Source organism: Megalobrama amblycephala, linkage group LG8 (genome assembly GCF_018812025.1).
Source record: "Megalobrama amblycephala isolate DHTTF-2021 linkage group LG8, ASM1881202v1, whole genome shotgun sequence".
In the NCBI taxonomy this organism is placed as follows: domain Eukaryota; kingdom Metazoa; phylum Chordata; class Actinopteri; order Cypriniformes; family Xenocyprididae; genus Megalobrama; species Megalobrama amblycephala.
In genome coordinates this window covers 25,083,069-25,109,946 of record NC_063051.1, presented here as the reverse complement: position 1 = coordinate 25,109,946, position 26,878 = coordinate 25,083,069, and the positions used below count along the sequence as shown (strand labels likewise).

At 38.2% G+C, this 26,878-nt stretch overlaps 3 protein-coding genes across 4 annotated transcripts; all 3 read right to left on the bottom strand.

The window, feature by feature from the left end:
• Positions 1–400: 400 nt before the first annotated feature.
• Positions 401–2,640, bottom strand: phospho2 (phosphatase, orphan 2). Of its 2 annotated transcripts, none has more exons than XM_048200246.1 (2): positions 2,511–2,640; positions 401–2,388 (listed from the first exon to the last, which is right to left on the bottom strand). In XM_048200246.1, the coding sequence occupies exon 2, from the start codon at positions 2,385–2,387 to the stop codon at positions 1,662–1,664; it is 726 nt and encodes a 241-aa protein (XP_048056203.1). In that variant the 5' UTR covers position 2,388; positions 2,511–2,640; the 3' UTR covers positions 401–1,661. The 2 variants fall into 2 exon arrangements, with proteins under 2 accessions (XP_048056203.1, XP_048056202.1); XM_048200245.1 differs by having other exon boundaries at positions 401–2,393; positions 2,511–2,630.
• Positions 2,641–3,563: 923 nt separating this feature from the next.
• Positions 3,564–14,879, bottom strand: ppig (peptidylprolyl isomerase G (cyclophilin G)). The gene is given in 14 exon segments (XM_048200215.1): positions 3,564–4,992; positions 5,140–5,291; positions 5,924–6,005; positions 6,151–6,360; positions 9,338–9,416; positions 9,419–9,508; positions 10,078–10,217; positions 10,389–10,418; positions 10,739–10,826; positions 10,906–10,950; positions 13,031–13,138; positions 13,337–13,411; positions 13,513–13,577; positions 14,732–14,879. Coding segments are annotated over 14 exon segments (2,151 nt in total). The 5' UTR covers positions 14,764–14,879; the 3' UTR covers positions 3,564–4,037.
• A 3,113-nt stretch (positions 14,880–17,992) lies between these two features.
• klhl41b (kelch-like family member 41b) lies at positions 17,993–25,543 on the bottom strand. The gene is made up of 6 exons (XM_048200222.1): positions 24,327–25,543; positions 23,265–23,422; positions 23,038–23,145; positions 20,663–20,848; positions 19,564–19,710; positions 17,993–18,454 (listed from the first exon to the last, which is right to left on the bottom strand). The coding sequence occupies exons 1-6, from the start codon at positions 25,431–25,433 to the stop codon at positions 18,343–18,345; spliced, it is 1,818 nt and encodes a 605-aa protein (XP_048056179.1). The 5' UTR covers positions 25,434–25,543; the 3' UTR covers positions 17,993–18,342.
• Positions 25,544–26,878: the final 1,335 nt, after the last annotated feature.

Genomic DNA, 26,878 nt, shown 5'->3' with positions numbered 1-26,878 from the left:
AACCGGTATGGATTTCTTTCTTGTGCTGAAGAAGATATTTTGAAGAATGTCGGTAACTAAACAGTTGATGGACCCCATTGACTTCCATAAAAAAAATACTATGAAAGTCAAAGGGGCCCATTCCAACATTCTTCAAAATATCTTAATTTGTGCACAAGTTCAGCACAAGAAACAAATTCATACAGGTTTGTATCAACTTGTGGATGAGTAAATGATGACATAATTTTCATTTTTGGGTGAACTATCCCTTTAAAAGGTTTGTGCAGTAATAACATCATTTTCTACAAAGTGCTGGACTCCTAAATGAAATGCTTCAGTAAATTACTGCAGCTGCCTATGCTTAGTTTCACCTCCAATCTGACACAGGCAATTATTCAAAGAAATAAAGACAGGCCATAACTTAGACTGGTAATATTATTCTTTTTTAATAGGACACTAAACATGTGCATGACCCGTGTGTCACAAATACAAAGGACACAAGATTTGTTGTAAATATTAACAGGAACAAGGTCTTAGTTGAATACGGCAATGATTGAGCCATATAAAATAATTTGTTCTGATGGATGCAAGCTTCTTTGGTCATATAAACCAATACTAAAGTCCATGTTCTCCATTCATCTGTTTGCTTCGAATACAACACTGAATCAGGCTGCATTTCCAATACAGATAAAAAATTCAGGCTCATTCAAGAAGAAACATTAACAGCACTGTTGATCTAAATCAAGAGCAGCAAACCTGACACCTTACATGATGTCAGAATGAGTTACTATGACCCGGTGGCTTTTAAACACCACTGATGTCCAGAAAAAATGGGGTCCGAAAGTCTGAGAACACACTGAAAATCTGGAAATAAATAGTTTAAGCATTTCAATAATAATAATAATAAGTGCTGTAAAATGTATATACCATTTTCAAAATCCAAACGTTGTGTCTAGCTTATGGAAATAGTTTTAATATTTTAAAATAGTTTTAATATTTCCAGAATTCATAACTACAGCTCTGCTAGTGGTCTCAGACTTTTGGGTTCACTGTATATATAGAAATATGGTACTATAAAGCAGATTACGGCTTCCAATAATAATAATCTGGTTCGTATTATATCTTCTGCATGGGAATATTAGACTATTTTAATTTTATAGTAGCACCAAACTGCAATGTTAAAGGCTTTCGTCACAGCCAGGCTGCATTCATTAATACAACATATACAATAATGGCATTCATTGGTATAGTATTAATAGATAGTTATATTAAAGGGAAATTTCTATCGTGCAAATAAATATTTAGCCAGCATGTTAAAACATTTACATTTGTTCATTTTAATGTTCTACAGCAAACCTCAATGGATTAAATGTTAAGCACCTCAGACTGTTAAATATCTGTTAATTCCTAACAGTGAGCTTATTTTATGATTTAAATCTCCAAGGCAAATTGCATTTACTGTCATAAACACTTAAATGTAAATTAACAAGTAAAATAAAAATTGTAAAATGTACACATAAACTCAATTATGACAAATATTACACTATGCCCAAATGAATTTATCAAGTAAAGTAAGGAATTTTGTATGTGTGTGTAAATTATCTATATGCATTTACTGCAGAATAAACATCTTGATATTCTATCTATTGGTTCAGTAAGATACTATCGCCTATAATACTGCATCACTCAATTAGAGCTCGCAATTCCTGGAGGATTTCATTGCCACTAGTCCAGGGTATGATTTTCGCTCTGAATGCTTCTGGACCCTCTGAAATGGCTTTGCACAACAGTTTCTCTAGTGTGAATCCTTTCCTAGGCATTGCAATATCCCCTTCTCTCAATTCTTTAATGGGGCAAAAGTCATTTCCTCCATCTCCTATATAGCAAATCCTCTCATAATGCACATCAGCTTTAGCTTGATTCTCTCTGAAATCATGCAGCACCCTCCTCTTGCACAGGTTTATAGGACACTGCGTACAGTCGTGCGCGTGAAAGCAGCGCACACTCATATAGCCGCGTGCATCTATGTTTGCAGGGTTAGTAAAAACGTCATCTATAGCGGACTTCAACCCCGATGCATGCAAAACCCAGTCTATGAAGACAGTATTAGAATCGGAGATTATAATACAGTCAATGTCGTTCTTATTCTCAGATATGAAGGTCAGGAGCTCGATCATGCCTTCGGTGAACGGGATGCTCTCCATGACCGCGCGCATGTGGTCCGGGCTGACGGACTGGTCTCCGATGTAGGTCAAGACTCGACCCATATACTCGGTCCAGCGGCCTCTTTCGTAGGACTTCTCCAGCCAGGCCGGTAACGTCTGGTCGGGAGTGGAGCGGATCACCCATGTGTCGCTGTTGTCATCCACTATAGTGTGGTCAAAGTCGAACACTACTAAGGTCTTCATTCTGCGCTAGGGAATAACACAAAACACAATATTGACATGATGACCGACAAACAAATGTTCAACATTCCTTTCCCGGCAGGTCAAGCAACGAAATGCATGTGAGGAAGTCAAATATGTACTAACCTGAAGCGGCAGCCTGAGTGAATTATTCGATTTCGTTAGCGATTCTGAGACAGACACTTGCTTACAACACAAAGCATGATTAGTCACTGCCCGTCTCTGATAGGCTGCGGCTCATGTCACTCAAACGTCTTGCGACGCTCTGATTGGTCACTCAAATCGTAAGAACAAGTCGTTCTTGCTTTCTGTTTCCAGTCATTCAGTAAACCGAACCAGTCTATTCGAGATGTTATATAGACACTGTTAGTAAATCATTTTAGACTAATACAGTCATAAAACTGGGAAAGTGTCTGCAACACTAATTTCAAGCATGAAAATTATTACCAGAGTTGTGCAAAGTAATCTAATTACTGTAAATTAATTACCTTTCCCTTAAAAAGCTAAATGGGATTACTCTTAATTTTTCTATAATTTAATTAGATGTAACTGCATGGAATACTGTACAGACTAATTTATATATATATATATATAACAATTCTATATAAAACAATAGTGGATTTAACATCAAAATTTAACGTCTATATAAAATGTATGTTAATGTAATACTTTGGTCAGTTCAAGAATAATTTATATAATTTTATATTTCTTTGAAAGAATCAAAAGTGCAGTTTCGTGTCTATCCTTGTATTGTTCAACTGGACGAGGTTGATATGGGATTTAGAAAGTAATTAGTAACAAGTAATGCAATACTTCTTAGAGAGAATAATTAGTACAGTAATCTAATTACACTGTTGAAGATGTAATTAGTAGCTAGAAATTAATTAGTTTTTTAGAGTAACTTACCCACACTGGATATCACCTTACTTCCTCAGTTGATTAATCACAGTACATTCAGACAATTGTTTTGTATTCCAAGTTTTCTGAAATGTTGTTTAAATATGGAAATGAGGCACTGCACTAATTGGCATACATATCATACAACAGATACATGAACACATGATAAAAGACAGGTTCAAAATTCTTGTTTCATTTTGTTAACAAATTAAATATTAATATATTAAGCTTACTTGGTTAATTCTAGGAAGAGATTTCAATCAACAGGATCACTGAAAGAGGTTCACAGGTTCAGTATCAATTTTTATTTGTCAAATTCAGCAGAACCTAACATTGTCATCTCTTTATAAACATAAAGCCCTTACAAAACTCCAAGGTACGCAAACATGTCCCCAACAAACCCCTTAAAAAAAAAAAAACAAAAAAAAACAGCTCAGATCAGACAGAAAAAAAAAAGATTTAAAGCAACCATTTTCACTAGGGAACTCACTAAACGTTCACGTCGAGATATGGGCAAGAAAAAAACAAACGTCAGATAAAAGCGGGACAAATAACCGATTCATTTGAAACAAATTAGGATTTTACGGTCTGTATTAGTCATTAAAAATATTCCAGGCATCGAGTACCAGGATATGTCCACGATGTTTACATGATGACTAAAATGTCAGTCTCTTTGTATTGTTTGTTGAACAGCAGACCGTTGATGCTTGTGTGGGGAAAAGAAAACTAAAAAACTGGATTGGTACATGCAGAGTCTCAATCACTGTCACTGGAAGAGGCGTCCTTTTTCTTTGCATCTTTTCTTGGACTTTTAGATTTGTCCTTTGCCCTCTCTTTTGATTTTGGGCTCTCGCTCCTTTTTCTTTTCTTCCGTTTATCGCCATCACTCTCAGAATCGCTGCTTCCACTGTCGCTCTTTTCTTTCCTCTTCCTACCGCTCTGTCGATCATCTCGCTCTCGGCTTCGCTCTTTCTGGGAAGAGCGTTCTTTGGAGCTCCTGTCTCGTCCTCTGGTTTCTGTGCTCTTCCTCTTGTTTCTGTCTTCTGCATCTCTCCCCCGATCCCGACCTCTGTCTCGTTCTCTGCTCCTCGACCGGCGAGATGATCTTCTGTCCCGGCTGCTGCTGTGACGCCTGTCGCGGCCTCTGTCACGCGATTGGCCACGCTGGCCGCGGCCCCTCGACCGGGACCTCCGCGATGCATCACGACCCTTTTCTCTGCTTCTTGATCGGTCACGTCGCTGCTCTCCATTTTTCTTCTTTTCCACCTCCTTCGATTTCTCCTTTTCATTTCCATCCAGATGTTGTTTGGTCCTTTCTTTGCTTCTGTCTTTTTGTTCACCTTCCTTCTCTCGCTCTTTGGCATCTTTGTCTTTCTCTTTCCTGTCCCTGCTGCTTGAGCGTCCCCGTTTGTCGTCTGCTTTATCACGCTTTTCCTTCTCTCTCTTCTTTTCTTTGCTCTTGCTCTTGCTCCGGCTACGAGCTTTCTTCTTTTCGGCATCAGCATCTGTCTTTTTACGAGTGTCCCGATCTCTGCTTTTGGAGCGATGTTTGTCCCTCTTCCTATCCCTTCCTCTGGATGGACTGCGTGATTTGTCCCGCTTTGTATCTTTCTTTTCTCGTTCAGAGTTCTTTTTTGCTTCTTCTTGTCCTGTAGCTTTGTTTTCACTGGCTGGCTCAGTGGCTTCTGCCTTTTCCTCTGACATGTCTCCTCTAAAATTAAATACACATAAAACAATTTCAAGCAAGACTAATAAATTATAATAATAATAATAACAACTTCTGATTAAATAAGTTTAAAATTCCTCATTACATGAATCCTGACCGCAATATTTGCATGTACTATAAAATTGGACATACTTGTCCCCTTTGATCCATCGGTCCTGGGTGGCAGCTGTGTTGGTTTTAGCTTTCTGTGTTCTTTGCATTTCCTGCCTCCAGTGTGGAGGAGTCTCACTACGCCGAAACCGATCCCACGATCGTGAGCGAGATCGAGATGGTGTCCGATAGCGCTACAGATGGACAGAAGAGATAGTCAAAACTAAAAAATAAAATTAAGTTTCGTTTTTCTTTCCTCACTACAATCAAAAAGAAAACATTTAAATGTAAGACAACACAAACTACTTTGAAAGTTTGGGGTCAGTTAAGATTTTTCCTTTTATAAAAGAAATTAATACTTTTATTCAGCGAGGACATATTAAATTAATCAAAAGTGACTGTAAAGACATTTATAATGTTGCAAAAAAATTTTCGATTTTAAATAATTGTTCTTTTGAACATTCTATTACAACTACATACACACAACTGTTTTCAACATTGATAAATGTTTCTCGAGCAGCAAATCAGCATATTAGAATGATTTCTGAAGGATCATGTGACACTGAAGACTGGAGTAATGATGCTGAAAATACAGCTTTGATCACAGGAATAAATTACATTTTAAGATACATTCAAATACAAAACCCTAATTTTAAAGTGTAATAATATTACAATATTATGGTTTTTACTGCATTTTAGGTCAAATAAATGCAGTCTTGGTGAGCAGAAGAGACTTTTAGCACCCCAAACCCCAAACGTTTGAACAGCTGTGTCTTTACATCTAACTCATAATCTGCCTTTCAACGCAAACCACATTTATTCTCACCCTCGGTCCTCTTCCTTTAATTCTGCGCCCTGACCTGGTCATCACGAGTCTTGTGCGATTTGGCCGTGAATTCGCCATGGGTCTACAATATAACAAACAAGTTATGAACTGGAGAGGAAAATAATAATGAAAGAATAATAAATAACACAATATAAAGATTTCATCAATGTCTTTACAAACTAATGATTTTCCACACCATGACTGGGTGAAAAAAATACCACATCTACCTGTCCCTTTCCCTCTCTCTCTCCCTGTCCCTGTCTCTTTCTCTCTGTCTCTCTCTCGCAGAGTCCTCCTTCTGCTGTTCTTTCCCCTGCTCCTCCTCTTTGGACTTCTGAGGGCTTCGCCTCATTAGGAAGCGGTTTTCTGGAATGGGCGGGACTTCCTCTGGGCGGATGGTCGACAAAGGTTGGGGATCAGCCTCTTCCTCATCAGACCTACAGAAAACATGTAAAAATTGCATTATGAAGTTGTCAACAGAAGGCGAAAACAGCCCTCACTGCATATAATAAAATGAAAAGTGGCATATAATTATTGTGGAAATCATATATATATATATATATATATATATATATATATATATATATATATATATATATATATATATATATATATATATATATATATATATATACACACACACACACACACAGTGGGTACGGAAAGTATTCAGACCCCCTTAAATTTTTCACTCTTTGTTATATTGCAGTCATTTGCTAAAATCATTTAAGTTCCTTTTTTTTCCTCATTAATGTACACACAGCACCCCATATTGACAGAAAAACACAGAATTGTTGACATTTTTGCAGATTTATTAAAAAAGAAAAACTGAAATATCACATGGTCCTAAGTATTCAGACCCTTTGCTGTGACACTCATATATTTAACTCAGGTGCTGTCCATTTCTTCTGATCATCCTTGAGATGGTTCTACACCTTCATTTGAGTCCAGCTGTGTTTGATTATACTGATTGGACTTGATTAGGAAAGCCACACACCTGTCTATATAAGACCTTACAGCTCACGGTGCATGTCAGAGCAAATGAGAATCATGAGGTCAAAGGAACTGCCTGAAGAGCTCAGAGACAGAATTGTGGCAAGGCACAGATCTGGCCATGGTTACAAAAAAATTTCTGCTGCACTTAAGGTTCCTAAGAGCACAGTGGCCTCCATAATCCTTAAATGGAAGACGTTTGGGACGACCAGAACTCTTCCTAGAGCTGGCCGCCCGGCCAAACTGAGCTATCGGGGGAGAAGAGCCTTGGTGAGAGAGGTAAAGAAGAACCCAAAGATCACTGTGGCTGAGCTCCTGAGATGCAGTTGGGAGATGGGAGAAAGTTGTAGAAAGTCAACCATCACTGCAGCCCTCCACCAGTCGGGGCTTTATGGCAGAGTGGCCCGACGGAAGCCTCTCCTCAGTGCAAGACACATGAAAGTCCGCATGGAGTTTGCCAAGATGGTGAGAAATAAGATTCTCTGGTCTGATGAGACCAAGATAGAACTTTTTGGCCTTAATTCTAAGCGGTATGTGTGGAGAAAACCAGGCACTGCTCATCACCTGTCCAATGCAGTCCCAACAGTGAAGCATGGTGGTGGCAGCATCATGCTGTGAGGGTGTTTTTCAGCTGCAGGGACAGGACGACTGGTTGCAATCGAGGGAAAGATTAATGTGGCCAAGTACAGGGATATCCTGTACGAAAACCTTCTCCAGAGTGCTCAGGACCTCAGACTGGGCCGAAGGTTTACCTTCCAACAAGACAATGACCCTAAGCACACAGCTAAAATAATGAAGGAGTGGCTTCACAACAACTCCGTGACTGTTCTTGAATGGCCCAGCCAGAGCCCTGACTTAAACCCAATTGAGCATCTCTGGAGAGACCTAAAAATGGCTGTCCACCAATGTTTACCATCCAACCTGACAGAACTGGAGAGGATCTGCAAGGAGGAATGGCAGAGGATCCCCAAATCCAGGTGTGAAAAATTTGTTGCATCTTTCCCAAAAAGACTCATGGCTGTATTAGATCAAAAGGGTGCTTCTACTAAATACTGAGCAAAGGGTCTGAATACTTAGGACCATGTGATTTTTTTCAGTTTTTTTTTTTAATAAATCTGCAAAAATGTCAACAATTCTGTGTTTTTCTGTCAATATGAGGTGCTGTGTGTACATTAATGAGGAAAAAAATGAACTTAAATGATTTTAGCAAATGGCTGCAATATAACAAAGAGTGAAAAATTTAAGAGGGTCTGAATACTTTCCGTACCCACTGTATATTATATAAACATGCATTTTAAGTTTTAAAAGAGAAAGGAAAACCCACATCTTGTCATGTTGCTGACGTCACAGGTTGTGAGTCCAAACAAACTAACTCAACAGAATTCAGGGTCAAATTTACCTGTCACTTGATAGAAGCTAGTCAAATAAGGCAAATGCCAACATGGACAGGTTGTGTGACTTATTGCTCCTATCCCTAAAAAAACTAGCAAAACTAGACAAAGGTAAATGAAATTACAACCCAGACTACATTAAAGGTGCGAAATGTAATATTTTCTGTCCACTAGAGGACTGTTCAAAACAAAGGCGTAGCTTGATGAAAACAAGTTTGAGCACGGAATCTGGTGACATGTGGTCTTCATCTCACAGACGGTGGAAAATAATCAGGATAGGACTCGGGAAGAAGAAATCAAGCTCATGGATGCGATTATTAACGTTACTTTAGTATGAAACAGAGCAGGACTGAGTGTTGTGGGAGCTGAACGAGGCCATTGGAGCGATTGCACAACACATACTGTGAGCAGCGGAACTTATAATGCCAGTCACCGGCGCTGCTTCTGCTTTTCCGGTCAGGAGTATGAGGTAACACAGCACTGTTTATCATATTAGATACATCCGAGTGTGTTGAAAATGTTATAACATTACTCTGTGCATTCACTCGGCGGCTGCTGTGAGACATTGTTGCACACTGATAATATATTAAATGCTGGATGGCTTGTGTTGATAAATGGCATGGAATTAATTTTAAAACATATTGTATGATGGAGAAAATGCTGTATTACTGTTACTAAAAATAAAGCTGCATCTGATTATGCTATGTTAGCTGCTTCACAAAATAGTGTTCATCTCTGAGGGATAGTAAAGCATGGTACTCGCGCGCGCAAAAAAAAAAAAAAAAAAAACTAACGCGGGTATGATGCCATTGACAGGTGACTCCTCACACATTCCGGAGCCTTGGTGAAAATTGCAATTTTCTAACAATTTACAAATACTTGCAAACATTTGGGATATTCTAAGTACTCAAATGAACAAAATATATAACACTGGCCTAGTGGTTTTTGGATATTTTACTGAAAATTCTTACATATTGCACCTTTAAAATACTTTAACTTCACTTTCAACAAGGATAAACATGATTTGTACCCCTTCTTCTCTTTCTTCTTGTGTTTCTGTTCCTTCTTTTTCTTGTGTTCCTTTTTGTGTTTCTTCCGTCGCTTCTTATCTTCTCTGATTCCTCCGAACCCGTGGAGCTGCCTGAAGAAGAGTCGTCGTCACTCTCACTGGATGACTGATGCTTCTTCTTTTCTTTCTTTGCTGAATGAAAGGAGTTGAAACAACACTTTCAAACACACTTTCTCATAAATTGACTGGAAAAAAAAATTGCGATGCTTCAATTAAACCAAGATTAAATTAAAGTGTGGTGTCCACTATTAACTGTTTGCGATTCCGATTCAGTATTTTTGGACTGACGAGCATAATTTTAGTTCATACAAGTTTACAGGAATGGATATAAAACTTTCTATATGAATGAATAATTAAAGTCAGGCCCCTTGAATAACACAAGTAACCGTTAGTGACCGTGAAAGTAAATATTGACGTCCATAACACTGGACAGTCTAATCGCAATTGATGCTAGTTAATAAATGAGCAATCAAGGTGCAAGCTCATCTGTCAAATCCTCATTAACTAACAGTGGTTTATTTTTGTGTGCAGAATACAGTACAAATTAATGAGATGGAAAAACAGCAGCTGGATCTAAATCATGTCATAGGCCAAAAACGTTTTTTTTTTTTTGCATGATGTTGATCTTGTGTAGCTAGAAGTTAATAACAAAATATGCATAAACCATCTTAAACATGAGGAGAGAAAATATGCAATATCACCTTTAGATTTTGGAACAAGTTCCCCACAGTTGAGCACTTTGACCTCGGCATAGGGTCGGCTGTTGGTATCTGTCTTCTGACTCTCGATCATCCGGATCACCTCCTGGCCGGAGATCACCTGACCAAACACCACATGAATGCTGGTGAGGGAAAAAGCAACAAAATCATTAAGCACTGAACATACAGCACATGTAAAATATACTTGAATTTATGTTACCTAGCAGTTTGTTTATCAAATATTACTAGTTGGTACTGCCTTGGCAAACACAAATCTATATTCCTTAATAGATCACGTTATGCTGCACACTTACCCGTCCAAGTGAGGAGTTGGTTTTGTAGTTCTATGGTCAGGGACACAAAACAGTGAGGCAGAATGTAAATACAAATCTAACGAACACAAAAACAGTGATTAATGCACATCATAAATCAATCTGGGTCATTATCATCCGCAGTTTATAACTCGTTCAAGACCAGACCAATGCACTGAGGACATATACATTTATTTGAGTCGCTTTGGAGAAAAGCGTCTGCTAAATGACTAAATGTAAATGTTAATGTTGTACATCAAGGCTGCAAAAAAAGAACACGGCAGTTGCAGATTATCATCCATTATCCAAGAGGACAGTAGGGACGCCTGAAGAAGCCTGTATGTTGGACTCACATAAAGAACTGTGAGCCATTGGTGTCTTTCCCTCTGTTTGCCATTGACAGCAGGAACTCCTTGGTATGTTTCATTGAGAAGCTTTCATCTAGAAAAAGAAAAGTGGCAGAATATTGAAACCAGCGTTGTTATTGATAAGTAAAATCTTATGGAAAAAGGAGACTCACCTTCAAAGAATCCTCCATATATAGATTCTCCACCTCTGCCATTCCCTGTTAAGGCAAACATTTTTGTCAAATGTCTCCACACACAGGCAGGGCTCAACGCAAAGGATTTTTTTCTACTGGCCCGGTTGGGCCAGTGGTTCAAATTTTGGCGGGGCAAGTAAAAATTCTCACTGGCCCCACAACAAAAAAATAATCAAGTAAAAGAAAAGAAAATGGGCCTATAAAATAAGCCTAGTTATTGTTTTTGATACATGTAACCTTAATAAATAGGGTTATGACACCAAAAGCTACTAGATTAACTCACTTAAATTTTAAATATTGTTAGACAAATAAACAGTAAGTAATAAAATAGTTACAAATAATCAAATTATGAGTAATAGCAAAAATAAATACAACAGAACAAACATTTAAATGAAATAAACAGTGCTTTTCAAGTTTTTCATGTAGGTTTAAACAGGAGATTTTCAGGTACAGAAATTGTAATCTAATGTATAACTATAGAATAGTTTAAACTTAAAGTTAATCAGTCAAGAGCAGTTACAGATGCATAAATAATGTTTTGAAATGCTGAAAATATAAAACATTAAATACTGTTATTTGAAATTATTTAAAAAAATGAAAAGACACTTTAAACGTGAACTTAAACCTGCCAGTAGGTGGCAGCGAATGTCACTGAGATTCAACTGATTCATTCAAGCGGCTGATTCATTCAGGAAGTGTTGCTCAGAGATGCAAAACAATGCTGTGGACTTTGGAACTATTTTCGTTGGCGAAAGAGCAAAACAGGCGATTTGGTTTCTAAAATGTTCATTAGACTGTATGCTGTATAAAATCAGTATCACATCTGTAATCATGCTGATATTTGGACAAAATCGGAGCTCTTTGTTTAATATTGGTTAAAGGTGCTAAAGAGGTTATTTTTGTCGACTGAGTTTTTGAAATGAATGCATGGGTAAGAACAACCCCCCTCCTTCACAGCTCATTTAGAGGAACGCCTCCCAAAACTCATGCACGAGAGTGTTTACCACCGGCATTCGCTGTGTTATTAAGCCGGGCACACATTTAACGACTAGCTAAAACATTCTGACTATGCTCAACATACAGCGATTGTTTCCTGCTCCTGAAGCAGATTCATATACTTTCACATGGAATTTGAACACCGACTGTAATCGCAGACTGAAAGCAACTGGCTCTGACTGGACGCATTTGAGCGCGATCAGTCATAAGTATCAATTTACATTCATAATCGGCCTTACAATCGTTAAGTGTGTGCGCGACTTAAAGCCGTGGATTCATTATGTCGGACTCACCGCAGGTGACTCATAATCTGCAGTTGTTACTCCTGTCTCCTGACAAAAACATTGCATGCGGCGCATGTAGAGTGTGGAAAGTTACTAGAGCGCGCAGCCGCGCGTCTCTCACATGGATCGTCATGGCAGTGATTGACAAGCCAGAGGGCCAATCCGTGCACGTCTCTCACAAGGAACGTCATGGCAGTGATTGACAAACCAGAGGGCCAATCGTTTACGCAATGATCGCGTAAACGATTGGCTGATGTTTTTAAGGCCCTACCTCGTGCACAGATGATGTATATTAATATTATTACTTTCAGTGCACCTAATAAAGTCTTTTATCAGTTAGTAAAGACAGTTTCAAGTAATATTGCAAAAATGTATAAAACAAAACATCCTCTTTAGCACCTTTAACTATATTAAATTGTATAAATATGAAAGATATACAGGGTCATTTTTGTCCCTCATCTTGAATTCTGGGGCATTCTAAAGGCATTTTAGTAGACTAAATCACGCAGTGAAAGCGTGCAATCTAAATATGCACACACACTAGTCTAACCTACATCACGTAGTGTATGCGTGCACTCAATGGGTGTGTTTTTGTTTGGTTTTTGTAAAGCGCAGGGACATGCTCGATAATTTCAGATCGTTTAATCAACAATTACGATATCATAGACGATATATAACGCACACCCTACAGCACTGGCCCGATCGGGCAAGTGACAGTTCCATCTACTGTCCCAAGCGTCGTTCACACTGGCCCCGGGCAGTCCTTATTGTCGAGCCCTGACAGGATATACATAATTCAACGGAAAAAAGCAAGAGAGTGGTACCTTCACTGAAGTCTCCTCCTTGTATCATAAAGTCCTTCACTATCCTATGGAACAGACTTCCTTTGTAGTGCAAAGGTTTCTGGGTAGTCTTGCCAATTCCTTTCTCACCTGGAAAAGAAACCCCCCCACAATGCATAAATACAGACATGGGTGGCGTTTTCCAAAAGTATCATGAGCTCACAAAGCTTTTGGGAAACGCAGCCCGGGACAATGCAAGACTTGATGTAAAACATCTCTCACTGAGAGAGTGATCCATAGATTAAAAAACTGAAAAACAAGTGTTTTTTGTTTTGTTTTGTTTATTACCTGTGCACAGGCAGCGGAAGTTTTCACACGTCTTGGGACATGCCTCAGAGAAAAGCTCGATGACGACTCGCCCCGCTGTAGAAAGGAAAACCAGGGGAGAAGATAACAGAGAAATAAATGCCACATTTGCAGACATTGAAGAGCAGCTGTCTTACAAAGCACATATAGAGTCTTACCTGGCACATTACTGATGCCAATGTCAAAGAAGCAGCGAGGACGCTGCGCCTTCACCCCCATCACGCTGCAAGCACAAAACACAACAAACTCTAGTACAGCAAAAGATTTGTGCTTACAGACTCAATACAACATCAACAACTTGTTTCACCAGTGTAACAACACTCTCACACATCTGTGCATTATGACTTAGCCACGTCTTTGACAGATTTTGAAAGCTTCACCATAGAAAACACTGGTATTTAATATTGCTTAATGTAGCACGTCCTCTTCCTACATATCGACAGTTTTTGCCTACTCTAGCGGATTAATGAAGTTACTGACCGTAAACGTCAATTTAACCACTTTCACTATCAGCAGAATAACACACATTACGGCGGTTAACCTGTCCAAGAGGTCACTTCTACCTGTGTTTATGATGCTTTTGATATTCAAAATAACTTTTTAAATAAAACGACAGTAAAACTTTATTTTTTTGTCATGTTGCATGTTTTCCTAGCCTCACGCCAGTTATGCTAATACACAAGTGAAAACACCAGCAGCACACCTAGTGTATCACATTGTTTAAACTGCATAATTAACTAACGAAGACTTGCATAGTGTATAATCAGCACTATCTGCTTCCATTAGCAATAGAATCGTAACATTTAACCTTTTAATGATTGAATGATTAGCATGCTAACATGCTACATGTGTACATTAGTGCGTCTTTTAATATTTCCATTTCGTTCTTCCCTTTGTACTACTCAACTCAGTGTATAACTTACATGTTTGATCCAAGTTAAACTAATGCTACTAAAATGAAGACAATATAAACAACATTGACGTTCATTGGCCGTTCTCGTGTCCTCCTCAGCGCGCAGGTCTGTAAAAATGGCGCCGTCACGTGACGACTAGCGGAGCATTCTGGGTAAAAATTTGATCAGCCCTATGGAAGCTTAATGCGGACAAAAATCACATGGGGTTAGCAGTTTCGCCAGAGTATATAAGTTTTTTGGTTTCGCTTGAATTATATATATATATATATATATATATATATATATATATATATATATATATATATATATATATATAAAATTCGTTGAAGTATATAAGTTGTTGAACTTTGTTTACTTACTCATTTGTCACTGAATGTTTTTTTCTTTTTTTCTTTTTTTTCCAAAATTCCCACCACTAACATACTAACATGCAAAAAAAGTAATATTTAGTGAAAGTATTGACCTTATTTTTAACGTAAGAACGGGCGCAGCCATTGTAACGTGAGTGTCGATGCTTCAGGTGTCATCCGCTTCCACTTTCAGTTCTTTTAGCTGTTTAAAATCAGTCCGTTGTGTTGCATATCATATTATTTTAATTTATTATCATAATAATGAACTCACTGCTTTGTAGCGCAAATAATTTTACAACTTCTTCCAGTTAAGGAAATCGTAAGTCTCCGAACATTCATAGAAAACAGCTCACTTCCGCGTTGAAAAAAAGGAGGATATGATGTGGGCTAGAAGCACAAACCAAGGTTGTGTGATCATAAACTGTCATTCAGTTTCTCATTAGTTTTATTAGTTTTCGCTGTTTCTGATAGTTTTTTAACAGAAACAGCGAATGTGAAATGAGTGCATACACAGCAACAGCAACACACACACACTGATGCCCTGATGCTATGCACACAATCATATATTTATCTTTTTACAGTCTATGATATTTATCAAAACCAGCAAGTACACACAAACAGCAAACAACAAAAATATAAAAAAGTTTTTGAGAATTCATTTTATCATCTTATCTGCTTCAGCCCTGATGTCCATTGTGGACATGAAAAAAATCTAATAAAAAATGAGTTTGCACAAAACTTTTTTTAGACTCATTTATACACAAAAGAAGAGCAAATATCAAGTGGATATTTTTTTTTTTTTTTTTTTGCTCAGTGGAACATAATTTATGTCTGAAGGGGTTAATCTGCTGCTGTAATACTAGTACAGAAGTCGTTATGTTCTTATGACAGTGATGGTGTCAGATAGTAATAGACGAAAAGCTGAATCCCGCTGAAATCCACAAACAAAAGATCTGTCAAGTCACGTGAATAAAAGAATCATCAGTCTGTCATTGGTGTTTTAGTCATTATTTTGAACTCTTTTGTGTTTTGTTTTGCAGTAATTTGCCTGAACCATTAAGTGGATCCTGAAAAACAGTATGCCTATATAGAAAAGCTGTTGCACTAATCTTCATGTTTAACTTTTTTGTTGCGGCGCCCGGGGAGCGTTTGGGGGTTAGGAGTCTTGCTAGGGCACCTCAGTTGAGAGCGCTGTTCATTCACTACATTTCCTGCCAGTACTGAGACTCAAACCAGCCGGAGTACAGTATCTCAAGTACAGTACAAATACAGTATCTCCAGATTAAAACACAGGCAAAAAAAGAAGCAGAAACTAACAATCTCATATGTAAGCAGATACATATGAAAAATAATGCGATCATCAACAATAAACAGCATATAAATCAAAATGGCCTAATGTGGGTAGGACTGTGCAAGGTTTAGGGGTGTTGATGGACTTGATCTACTCCATCTATGTTTTGATAATCACACTGAATTTGATCCAGATGTAGCCTTTGACAAAAATGTGATTTTCATAGCTTTTTGCTCAAAATGTTGGCTTTTTATGAAATCTACCCACATTCAAGCGTTGATAAAAAAGAATGCAAGAAGTTAGAATAAGATGACTTTTGTTGTTGTTGTTTTAAAGCAGAGGGTCTGTTCTTTCTTTTGATATACTGCATATTCAGATATTCATACAAAATATTGGGGCCATGACATTTTTGTGAAAATGAACAAAAACACTGGTGCCGGCTCACAACTTTAAAAAAAAAAATGCTGGTGGGGAAAGAGTTAAAGGGTTAGTTCACCCAAAAATGAAAATTCTGTCATTTATTACTTACCCTCATGACGTTCCACACCCGTAAGACCTTCATTAATCTTCAGAACACAAATTAAGTTGTTTTAGTTGAAATCCGATGGCTCTGTGAGGCCTCCATAGGGAGCAATGACATTTCCTCTCTCAAGATCCATAAAGGTACTAAAAACATATTTAAATTGGTTCATGTGAGGACAGTGGTTCAATATTAATATTATAAAGCGACGAGAATATTTTTGGAGCGCCAAAATTTTTTTTTTAACAACTTATTTAGTGATAGCCGATTTCAAAACACTGCTTCATGAAGCATCGGAGCATAAATGAATCAGTGTGTCGAATCATGATTCAGATCGCGTTTCAAACTGCCAACGGCTGAAATCACGTGACTTTGGCGCTCCGAACAGCAGATTCGACACACTGATTCATTTATGCTCCAATGCTTCCTGAAGCAGTGTTTTAAAATTGCCCATCACTAAATAAGTCGTTAATTTTTTTTTTGGCGCTCCAAAAATATTCTCGTCGCTTTATAATATTAATATTGAACCACTGTCCTCACATGAACTGATTTAAATATGTTTTAAGTACCTTTATGGATCTTGAGAGAGGAAGTATCCATTACTCCCTATGGAGGCCTCACTGAGCCATCGGATTGCATGTTCTAGTGTTTGCTAAAATCTCAGTCGCCATCATTGTGTCTGTTTGTGCTTGACCTGTTCAGTGAGGCCTATGCTATTGGGAAGAAACAGACGGCAACCTTCTCGGCCCAGAAAGAGCCTTGATCCTCACCAGTGCCTGACGCGCTGCTGTGTCTGATCTGTAAGGATCTGCTGACTGATGCTGTTATGATTCCCTGCTGCAGGAGAAGCTACTGTGATGAATATGAGTCTGTTCACACCAGTCAGAAACAAACAGGCTTTTGGTATCAATACGTGTTTGCTGGAGTCTGATGGATATTTGCTGGAGTCTGATGGATATGCATATTTCTCCCACCTGCAGACAGTCAGATGTTTCTCGTGATGTTGTTGTTCTCCTGTTGTTCATCTGTATGTTCACTTTAAAACAATTTTCTGATTCTTTTTCACACAGGAGGTGAATCAAATTAGAAACAGAACCAGATCTTTGCACTTCTACCGAAGTCCAAACCACAGCCGTCGATCCCGGTCACCCATTCCAGAATCCTCATCAAACAGGGGTTGAGATGCGATACATGTAGGTGCTGTGAAGGATAAACTTGACTTTCAGCCTCCACGTCCTGCTTAAGCAGGTTCCCTGTGTGCCACATACAATCCCCCACACATACACAAAGTACTGAGAAATAGCATCTAGTTCACCTTCACATCAGCATTGTAATATATGATAGCTAAAAAGTAAATAATCAATAAAGAATACAAATGTATTTCTGTAAAAACAATGCAACCAGCCAGTCCTAGCCAGAATATATATATATATATATATATATATATATATATATATATATATATATATATATATATATATATATATATTTTTTTTTTTTTTTTTTTTTACAATTATCAAGGAAATCAACTGTCTACTACAAAAAACACCACAAGTTAGTTGATATGGTTTAAAAATGTTTATTTAAAAAAAAAAAATGCATATACATATAGTAACCTACCAGTATTGAAGAAGAGAACTAGAGTTTATTTTTATTACAGTATATTAACAACACAGAAATAGGCGTGCACCTGTTCTTGCTGTCATGGCATTAAATGAGAAATGGCTTGTTCACACACACATACACATTTATTTCACATTAGTCTAAAATGTAAAAGAAAAAAAGAAGAACCTAAAGCTTTTTTACACTTTTAGTTCCATTGGCTTCTCATTTTAGACTATGCTTGACCACAACCAGCTGTGAGCTGAGGTCACATGCCCATTGGGAGTCACACTTCAAAAAAGGGTTTTCATTTAGAGTTTGGGCATCCTGGCAGCATTCAGACGCATGCCAACACAAGAGGAGCCAGAAGCATAGCGCATCTCTCTCAGCATGCCGCTCCATGTCTTTTTGTCTTCCTCATACCTGTGAAAGAAAGCAGGTCAATGCATTGTCATGTATCAATGTTGTATGAAGTAAGGCCTATAATCATTTTGCCCTTTTTTTTGCACCTCCCCAACTCAAACATCACAAACACGGCACTTACGTGTGCTTGTGAATACATGCCTCAACAGGTAAAACTAGGCTACTTCTAATAAAAGCTCCAACATATTAGGAATACTTTTAGCTGTGTTGCTATGTGTCATGTGTATGCAATTGAGTAGAGTATACTAACTCTGTCTAGAGTGAACGTGACTGTCTTGAAACATGAAACATACTTTGTAGTGTGTTGCATCGCAATGCCCCGTTCGCTTTGACGTGTTTATGACCTGTTTAATCTTACATGCAGCAAAATTTGGCTTCCACTTCTGAAGCTGTATTTTTTTTTCCTCCATGTAACATATTGTCATGGACCCACATCGGCTAAACACTTTCTGGCTCTGCCTGCTTCAGAAGCTGGGAGGCTCAATGTTTACACATTCAGGCAGTGTTGAAGAAAGTTACTTTTAAAAGTAATGGGATACAATATTGCGTTACTCCCTAAAAAAGTAACTAATTGTGTTAGTTACTTCTTATGGAAAGTAATATGTTACATTACTTTTACGTTACTTTTTCTCACCTGGGCTGGGTCTGCTTGTTTATTTAAAAAAAAGGTTCGATAAATGCATGCTCACATTTAGTCTAGAACTACAATATCCATCATGTTCATACAGCAATGCACCTTTACTCCCGATTTCTCTCAACATGGGACAGGAGAGCTGTCAGTCAATAAATGGGAAAACTAAGTAACTTGCATTACTGATTTGAAAAAGTAACTTGAAAAGTTAAAAAAGTAATCTGATTATGTAACTCACGTTACTTGTAATGCGTTACTCCCAACACTGCGTATGGCATACTAATAGTCATCAATGAACAATGAACTGGGTTAGGAGATTCTATTTTAATGTAAAAAATCGTACATAATTCACCTTTAAGAAGGACAATCATTATTGGGTTTATTCCCTGGCATTATTCCAGGGTTCTTGGAACTTGACTAATTAATTTGTTTAGTTATTGATTGGTTGGTTGGATGACACAAAAACAGGATTACTTACTGCCATATGTCAGTGAGCTCGGAGGGTCCGACATTTTTGTCTTCCAGCTCTACAATAGCAAAACCACCAATTGCGAAGAGGTTTCCTCCGGTGCTCACAAGATTCACAGAGCTGCGTTCTTGGGGGAACTCTGTGAATGTGTCCCACCTGAGAGCAAATGATATTAATTAATATAACACATTGTATAGATTTCATTTTTTACATGCAGAAGCAGTGAAGAGATGATAAAAGATGGCTAAGCACTGGAAGACAACATGTAGAATGCTAAATCTCTGGACAGACATAATATTATCGTTTCGTATAACAAGAAAACCCGTAAAAAAAAAAATAGTATTGATTTAGTTTGTTCAGGTGCACTACTCACAGTGAGGAACAGTGCTTTATAGCAAAGACTATAGAATAACACAAGACATGTCACTCGTATTGTTTTGAATGGGAGAAAGTGTAGCAATATGGCGGAATAAGTCCCGCCTTCTAAATAAGAGCCAATCGCCGACTGGTAAAGTCATCGCGTCACTTCAGCGGCCGTTAGAATCACCGGTTTCTATAGAAACAGTCAGACGCGCGCCTCCGAAGAGACGCGCATTTAGGTCTGTGCATGCGCATTAGCTTGATCCAGCCTGAAAAATAGTTTTTTTAGTCATGATTCGAGCGTTTAGAAACTAAATTTATGAGCCGGTTGTTGTTAGAGTTCATTGGTGATTTCAAATATGAAATTTAATCGTAAGGTTGGCGAACAGTTTTGGAGAATTTGATGTTTCCCCATTCAAAGAGATTGCATGATGCCCAGGATGCCCGAGAGGCGTTTCAAAGATGGCCGCCGAGTGAAATGACTTGTCTTAAAGGGACTCTGTTTATAGTTAACTAAAACTAAAACTATTTGTTAATTGAAATAATGCTGAAATACAGTAATATATAAATAGTAGATGAAAAACTGAAATTAATTTTAAGTACTAAAATGACTAAAATAGAAACTTAAAAAAAATAAAAGCACATAACAAAATGACTAAAACTAAAATTAAAATGAAAACTGAAAATAAATACTATAAAAGTATATAATTAATGCTAAAATAACACTGGTGAGGATGAGTAATCATACTTGTTTGTTCCAAAATCGTAGACTTCAGATAAAGCTGTGAGTCCTTCTTCATTCACTCCCCCAGTTACAATGATTTTTCCCTTATGAACTACGGCACCAAACATTGCTCTGGGTATCTTCATAGCAGCCAGTTCTCGCCATTCAGACTGCTTGTGGTTGTACACGAACATTTTATTGATAGCTTTGCTGTGAGAGAGACAAGAGAGATTTATTTACTTTCATCAAAAGGGATTTACAGTGCACTGATTCGTGCATGTCAGCTCCTTCGAAACATGAAATCAAAATTGACCTTATTTCTGTCATGACAACTCTCAGAGTGTTTGGCAAGGTAATCGATATGACAATGTTGATATGTTTGGTCTTGGTGGAATATCTGCTACGCTGCTGCTCCTGCAGAGCAAGTACGGGACTTACTACTGCCAATACATACCTAACATGCTGCTGTGAGCAAGTAAGACATGCTGCTGCTGTACAATATAACATACATTAATTACCTGTAGCAGATACAGGTGGAGCTGGGGAAGGTGGAGGGTTTCTGAAAGCGCACTGCACTGCTAGCAAATGCTAAGCAGCGAGCTTATTGGCTACTGATACAGCAGGAACCAATCAGCTGTGCCCTATAGAGAATGATGTGTTTGCTGGCAGATTGAGTTAAAGGGATAGTTATTGGATGCGCTGGGGGTAAGCAGATAAACATCAAATTTTCATTTTTGGGTGAACTATCCCTTTAAACAGATGTTATATAAAACTTAGTCTTGTCAACATTTTGGAAATTGTTTTTGTGTTCATTGAGATATTGTTTAAAATTTTACTTTTCAAAGGGGGTGTACTCATTAACGCTGAGCACTGTAAATTCAAAAGCATGTTATTTTGACAATTTCAGATTGGACAAAAAGACCTTTTTCAAACATCTTTGTTTTTTGCGTGTCTTGAGAGCAAATATCATTGACGTCAAACATGACTTCTGACATTTTATTTGGGTTTATGGTGTTTTTTGTCTTTATTTGGAGCTTGACAGCTGTAAATATGGACTTTTATTGAATTTGAAAAAGAGTTGTGTGAAGATTCTTCAAAAAATCTTGTTGTGGCCCACAGAAAAAATAACAAAAGCATACTAGGGTTATTATAGTTAGCCAACCAAAACTAAAATTACTAATAAACATTAACTGAAATAGAAAAACAAAACTTTAACCTATTTTATTTCAGCTAGGCAACATTGTATTTTTGCTTATTTTAAATACCAAAATATCTAAAACTTGGAATAACAAAGTGAAAAAAATGACTGCATACAATGTAATGTGTTCTGACACTAAAGGACAGCCAGTGACTCCTATTTGACTAGAATCATCTGATAACTCCTTAGGTATTACATAAATACCATAAAGTGTCTGCCAAAAACAAATGTAATGGTAAAAGTAAATGTAATCTATCTGCAATGGCCCCAGTCTACAGTAAATCACATTTATGAAGAAAAAGTAACATGACAAAGATGAAAATTTGCCCCAGGACAGTGAGCAGAGCAGACCGTAGGACTAAGTATTAGGACCTATCAGCCTGCGCCATCTAGAGTTTCATGACAGAACTTTGTATTTAATTACCATTCTTGGTGTGATTGTGAAAAAATTAATTGGTGTACGTTATTTTAAAGAAAAATGTGTTTTGTAATCTTTCTTCAAAATGTAGTAACTTGCGCTTCGCCTCAAACTGACTTTCTGACTTTAAAGGGGCAGTTTTTTTTTTTATTATGTACTTATTCAATGTAACAGAAATATTTGTATAATTTGTATTATTATTTAATATTTACTTATATTAAACTTTAGCCACTCGTTTCTAACATTATAATGATTCAGAAGGTTCTGCAGAGCTGTAGGTGCTACACACAGACAGAAACATTACAAAGTTTGGCAAATGTTCTTTACTTTTTACTCACTCTAGTTCCTCTGGTGTTTAGTAATAATAGTGTCTAGGCTGCTCAATGTCAATAAATGCTTTTTTTGGACTGAAGAGGAAGTTTTAAGTTTCATGAAGATGAATTCAAAATCAATTCCTCATGATAAAAGGGCCTTTAAAGGCCAATTCACATTGCACTGACAGACACAGACCAATGCCGACAGTCACCAGATTACAGTACGTCACTTCTCAGACATTCCAAAACAGACAAACGCAGATTCAGCATGTTCAATCGGGAGCTGACAGACAGCAACAGGGGTACTCTCTACGAATTGTCTGTTGCCTCCTGTTGGTTCAGCACGAATTGGACTTAAGTGTCACATTGTACAAAGGATTGTTGAGGAACTTTGATGGAGCACAGACAGCTGCAAACTACACCATATGTTCTTGAGCACCACTGATCTCATTTACACACACACTCTTACTTGTCATCTGTCTTTCCTCCAATGCAGTACACCAAATTGTTATGTGAGACAACTGCATGGCCGTGAATATGCAGAGGAAGTTTCTTGGTCTCGCTCCATTTCATCTTTCTGCAATGAAATGAAATATTATTGAAAACATACATCTGAGCCAGTAGCCCACTCATGTGTGAAGAGCAGAATCAGCAGTTGAACAGACAAAATTATGTACATATTAGTTGAATTCATACTCAGAGTCATAACACATGACAGAGTCGAGGGACTCGTTGGTCTGCAGGTCTTTGCCAGCGATGGCGAACAGCAGGTGTTCAGATTCACCCAGACTGAACAGGCATCGAGGGCTGGGCATAGGTGGCATTGCCCTCCAATCGCCAGCAATACTGTCCAGCTGGATAGGACAAAATAGTTTTAAAATGACAAATAATTTCCATAACACTTTGGTTCAACTCATTAAAATTAGTTTAAATATCATGAACTAACAATACCAACTTTTTTTTGCAGCATTTATAAATCTAGGTTCATATATTTTTTTTTAATAATATAGACTAAATTGTTTACATATGCATCTTATTTCAGATATTTCATACTTGTATATTATCGCCCAGCTCTTAGGGTGATATATACTATACAGTAGCAAATCTCAAATTCTTGATTGCTTGAATTGTCGCAAAATGTAAACTATTATTTACCAGCTCTAATCTGTTAAATGCTACTATAAGGCATGAAGATATCAAGATATTATAAACATTAACATCATGATTTTATGTAAAGCTGCTGTGAAACAATGTGTATTATTAAAAAAGCGTTCCACAAAGAAATTTGACCTGACTTGATAGGTCTATACATAGGTAATTCATATTTGTTTAGAATACATTCATGTTAATTTATAAAACTTGAAATGATAAAAATGTATTAGTATATGCAGGATACAATGTATCCTATATGCGGTAAAAGTAGTGATCATTGTTAATTAATGATATCCAGTGTTAACAAACTGAACCTTATTGTAAAGTGTTATCGCAAGTTGTTTACAAAAGCCGTTTTGCAGGTAACTCTAAAGAAGAACTGAAGAAAAAAATAGGCAGAAAAGTATCTTGGAATTTGATTCAAGTTTGCAGATTAAAGTTAATTTAGTTAAAAACCCATAAAAAGAATACTTCCATGCTGGTCCAGACCAGATAAATGCCGGTGGACATGCATAAAGACTATGGAGGTCCCTACTGGTAAAGCTAGTTTAAAAAAACCTGTGGTTACCATCACACCAGCACCAAGTTTTCAAAGTTGATTTGTACCTGGTAGAAGTAGCACTGCAGTGGAGACTCTTTGCTTTCTTCATCAACAAACAGGCCCCCGATGACAAAGAGTTGGTTCTTCTTGGTGCAGAGACTCACATGGTTCTTCGGCACTTGCTCTGCCATGGCAGCCAGAAAACACTCATTCTCGGCCACGTCGTACGCCACAGCAGCCGTGTCATTGATCATGAGGATTAGATCTCGTCCATACATCCCCAGTCTACGAGTATCATTCAAGTAACCTGGCAGCAGCTCCTCTTCCTCCTCTGTGCCGTTCACCTCTCCTTCTTTCTTCTCTTTGGGTTTCTTCTCAGGGAGTTTTCCTCCAAAGGCATCTTTGATGACTTGCAGCTTCTTCAAGAGTTCTGGATCGGCCTTGATGACGTCATCGTTCTCAACCTTCTCCCGGAAGTACTTCTCTGGAAGCAGGCGGAAGCGGATGCAGTCGAACGCTTCCCCCAAACTCTTGGCGCGCTTGGCCTTGTCGCTGCGGACCCACTTCATCACCGCCTCGAACACAACTTCTTCTTTCTCCACATTAAGCGTGTCTCCACCAATCAGGGCCAAGAGCTCATGAGGTGCCAGCTGAAGGAACTCCTCCTCGGCAGCCACGGTTTCGAAGCGGTCAGCGATGAAATCACGTGCAGCTATGGCGAGCCTGGGAACACTGAGGACCAGGCCGAGCCGGAAGACGGCTAGACAATTAGACAGCGAAAGCTTCTTCTGAAGATAATTCACACATACTGTAAACACTGAAGGAATCTGGAAACGGTTCGCCACTGCAAAGATCTCCTGAACGTTGTCGTCCGTCAAGTCAATCTCAGCCGAATACAGATACTGGATGACCATGTCCATGATGTTAGGATCGACATCGTCCAGAACCACTTCCTTGCCGCTTTCCTTCTCCTTGCCGTCCTCGGAGAAGAAGAGCTCTCTGAAGTAGGGGCTGCAGGCGGCCATGATCAGGCGATGGCAGGGAAAGCTGCGGTCACCGATTTTTAAAGTGCAGTCCACAAACTTGTTCTCATTCAGAAGTTCCTTCAGTCCATCCTGCAGCAAGGTGCTCTGGAACAGCCGCAGCTCCTCTTTTATGGCTTTGGGATCCATGTTGTTCTGTTTTGAAATGGGAATTGTAGGACAAGAGAAGAAAGAAGTGGAGAAGGTGGCTGCAGTTGTGCTCGCCACACCGTCCGGGCTGGGAAAGGACAGAGTGCTGAAAAGATTCCCAGGGTGAAGGGGCTGTTATTTAATCCTGCCATTCTAAATATAACCCTGCCGCTCTTGTCCACCCCCACTGCCTCCGTCATCCCTCAATCCTAGTTGTGAAGAAGGGGATCCCAATGTGACGGCCAGCCAAGACGCCAGCTGTCAGCGGGACGGGCCACATAAAGATCTGAGGAGAACTATGAGTCTACAAGTTTCACCAATCCAATTCTATTCTTCTATACTTTGTCTACACGTTTGTGTGCAAGAGTCTTTGAGTTCAATTGCCCACATAAATGAAGGGTTCACTTGCAGTGTTTAGAGACAACTGCGACTACAACAGGTGATGAGCCATTTTCAGCTGCCTCAACCACTCTGTGCCTTGAGTCACCCAAACTTTATTATACAGGCGTCAGATCCTGGGAGGAGACAAAATGCTTAAGGTAGTTAGTTACACTTAGTTAAAAAAAGTGCAAAACTTGTACCTTTAGAAGTACAACAGCTCAAATGGACATCTTTATACCTTAGTTACCCCTAAAAGGTTCATAGTAGGGTACTCTAAGGCAGTGAATCTCAACCTTTTTTGAGTAATGGACCCCTGTCATATTTAGAACCGTCCTCAAGGACCCCAGAATAATGTTGGCTCATTGGTATCATTAGTGTCTTTGTGATGACCAAATGCAATCAAGTATAATTTACAACTACGTTAGTTGACTTGTCCAATATTCAGTCATATCGTCAGTTATATTATACATATATCATCTTCTTTTATGGGAACATGTCAAATGTCAAAACATACAAATATTCATATTCAGATATTTTATAAGGACCCCCTGGCATTACATCAAGGACCACTAAGGGTCCACGGACCCTTGGTTGAGAAACGCTGCTCTAAGGCAGTGAATCTCAACCTTTTTTGAGTAATGGGCCGCTGTCATATTTGGAACCATCCTCTAGGACCCCAGAATAAAATTGGTTCATTGGTATCATTAATGCCTTTGTGACGATCAAATGTAATTAAGTATATTTTACTACTACATTAGTTGACTTGTTCTATATTTAGTCATTTCGTCAGTTATTTTATACATATATTATCTTCTTTTATGGGAACATGTCAAATGACAAAATATACAAATATTCATATTCAGATATTTTATAAGGACACCCTGGCATTATGTCAAGGACCACTAAGGGTCCATGGACCCCTGGTTGAGAAACACTGCTCTAAGGTACTATATGCACCTTTTAGGGGTAGATAAGCTACAAAGTTGTTAAAGTATTGCCCCAGTGACAAGCTGTTATACTATAGTACTAAAGGTACAAATTTTGCACTTTTTCAGTGTGGAAAA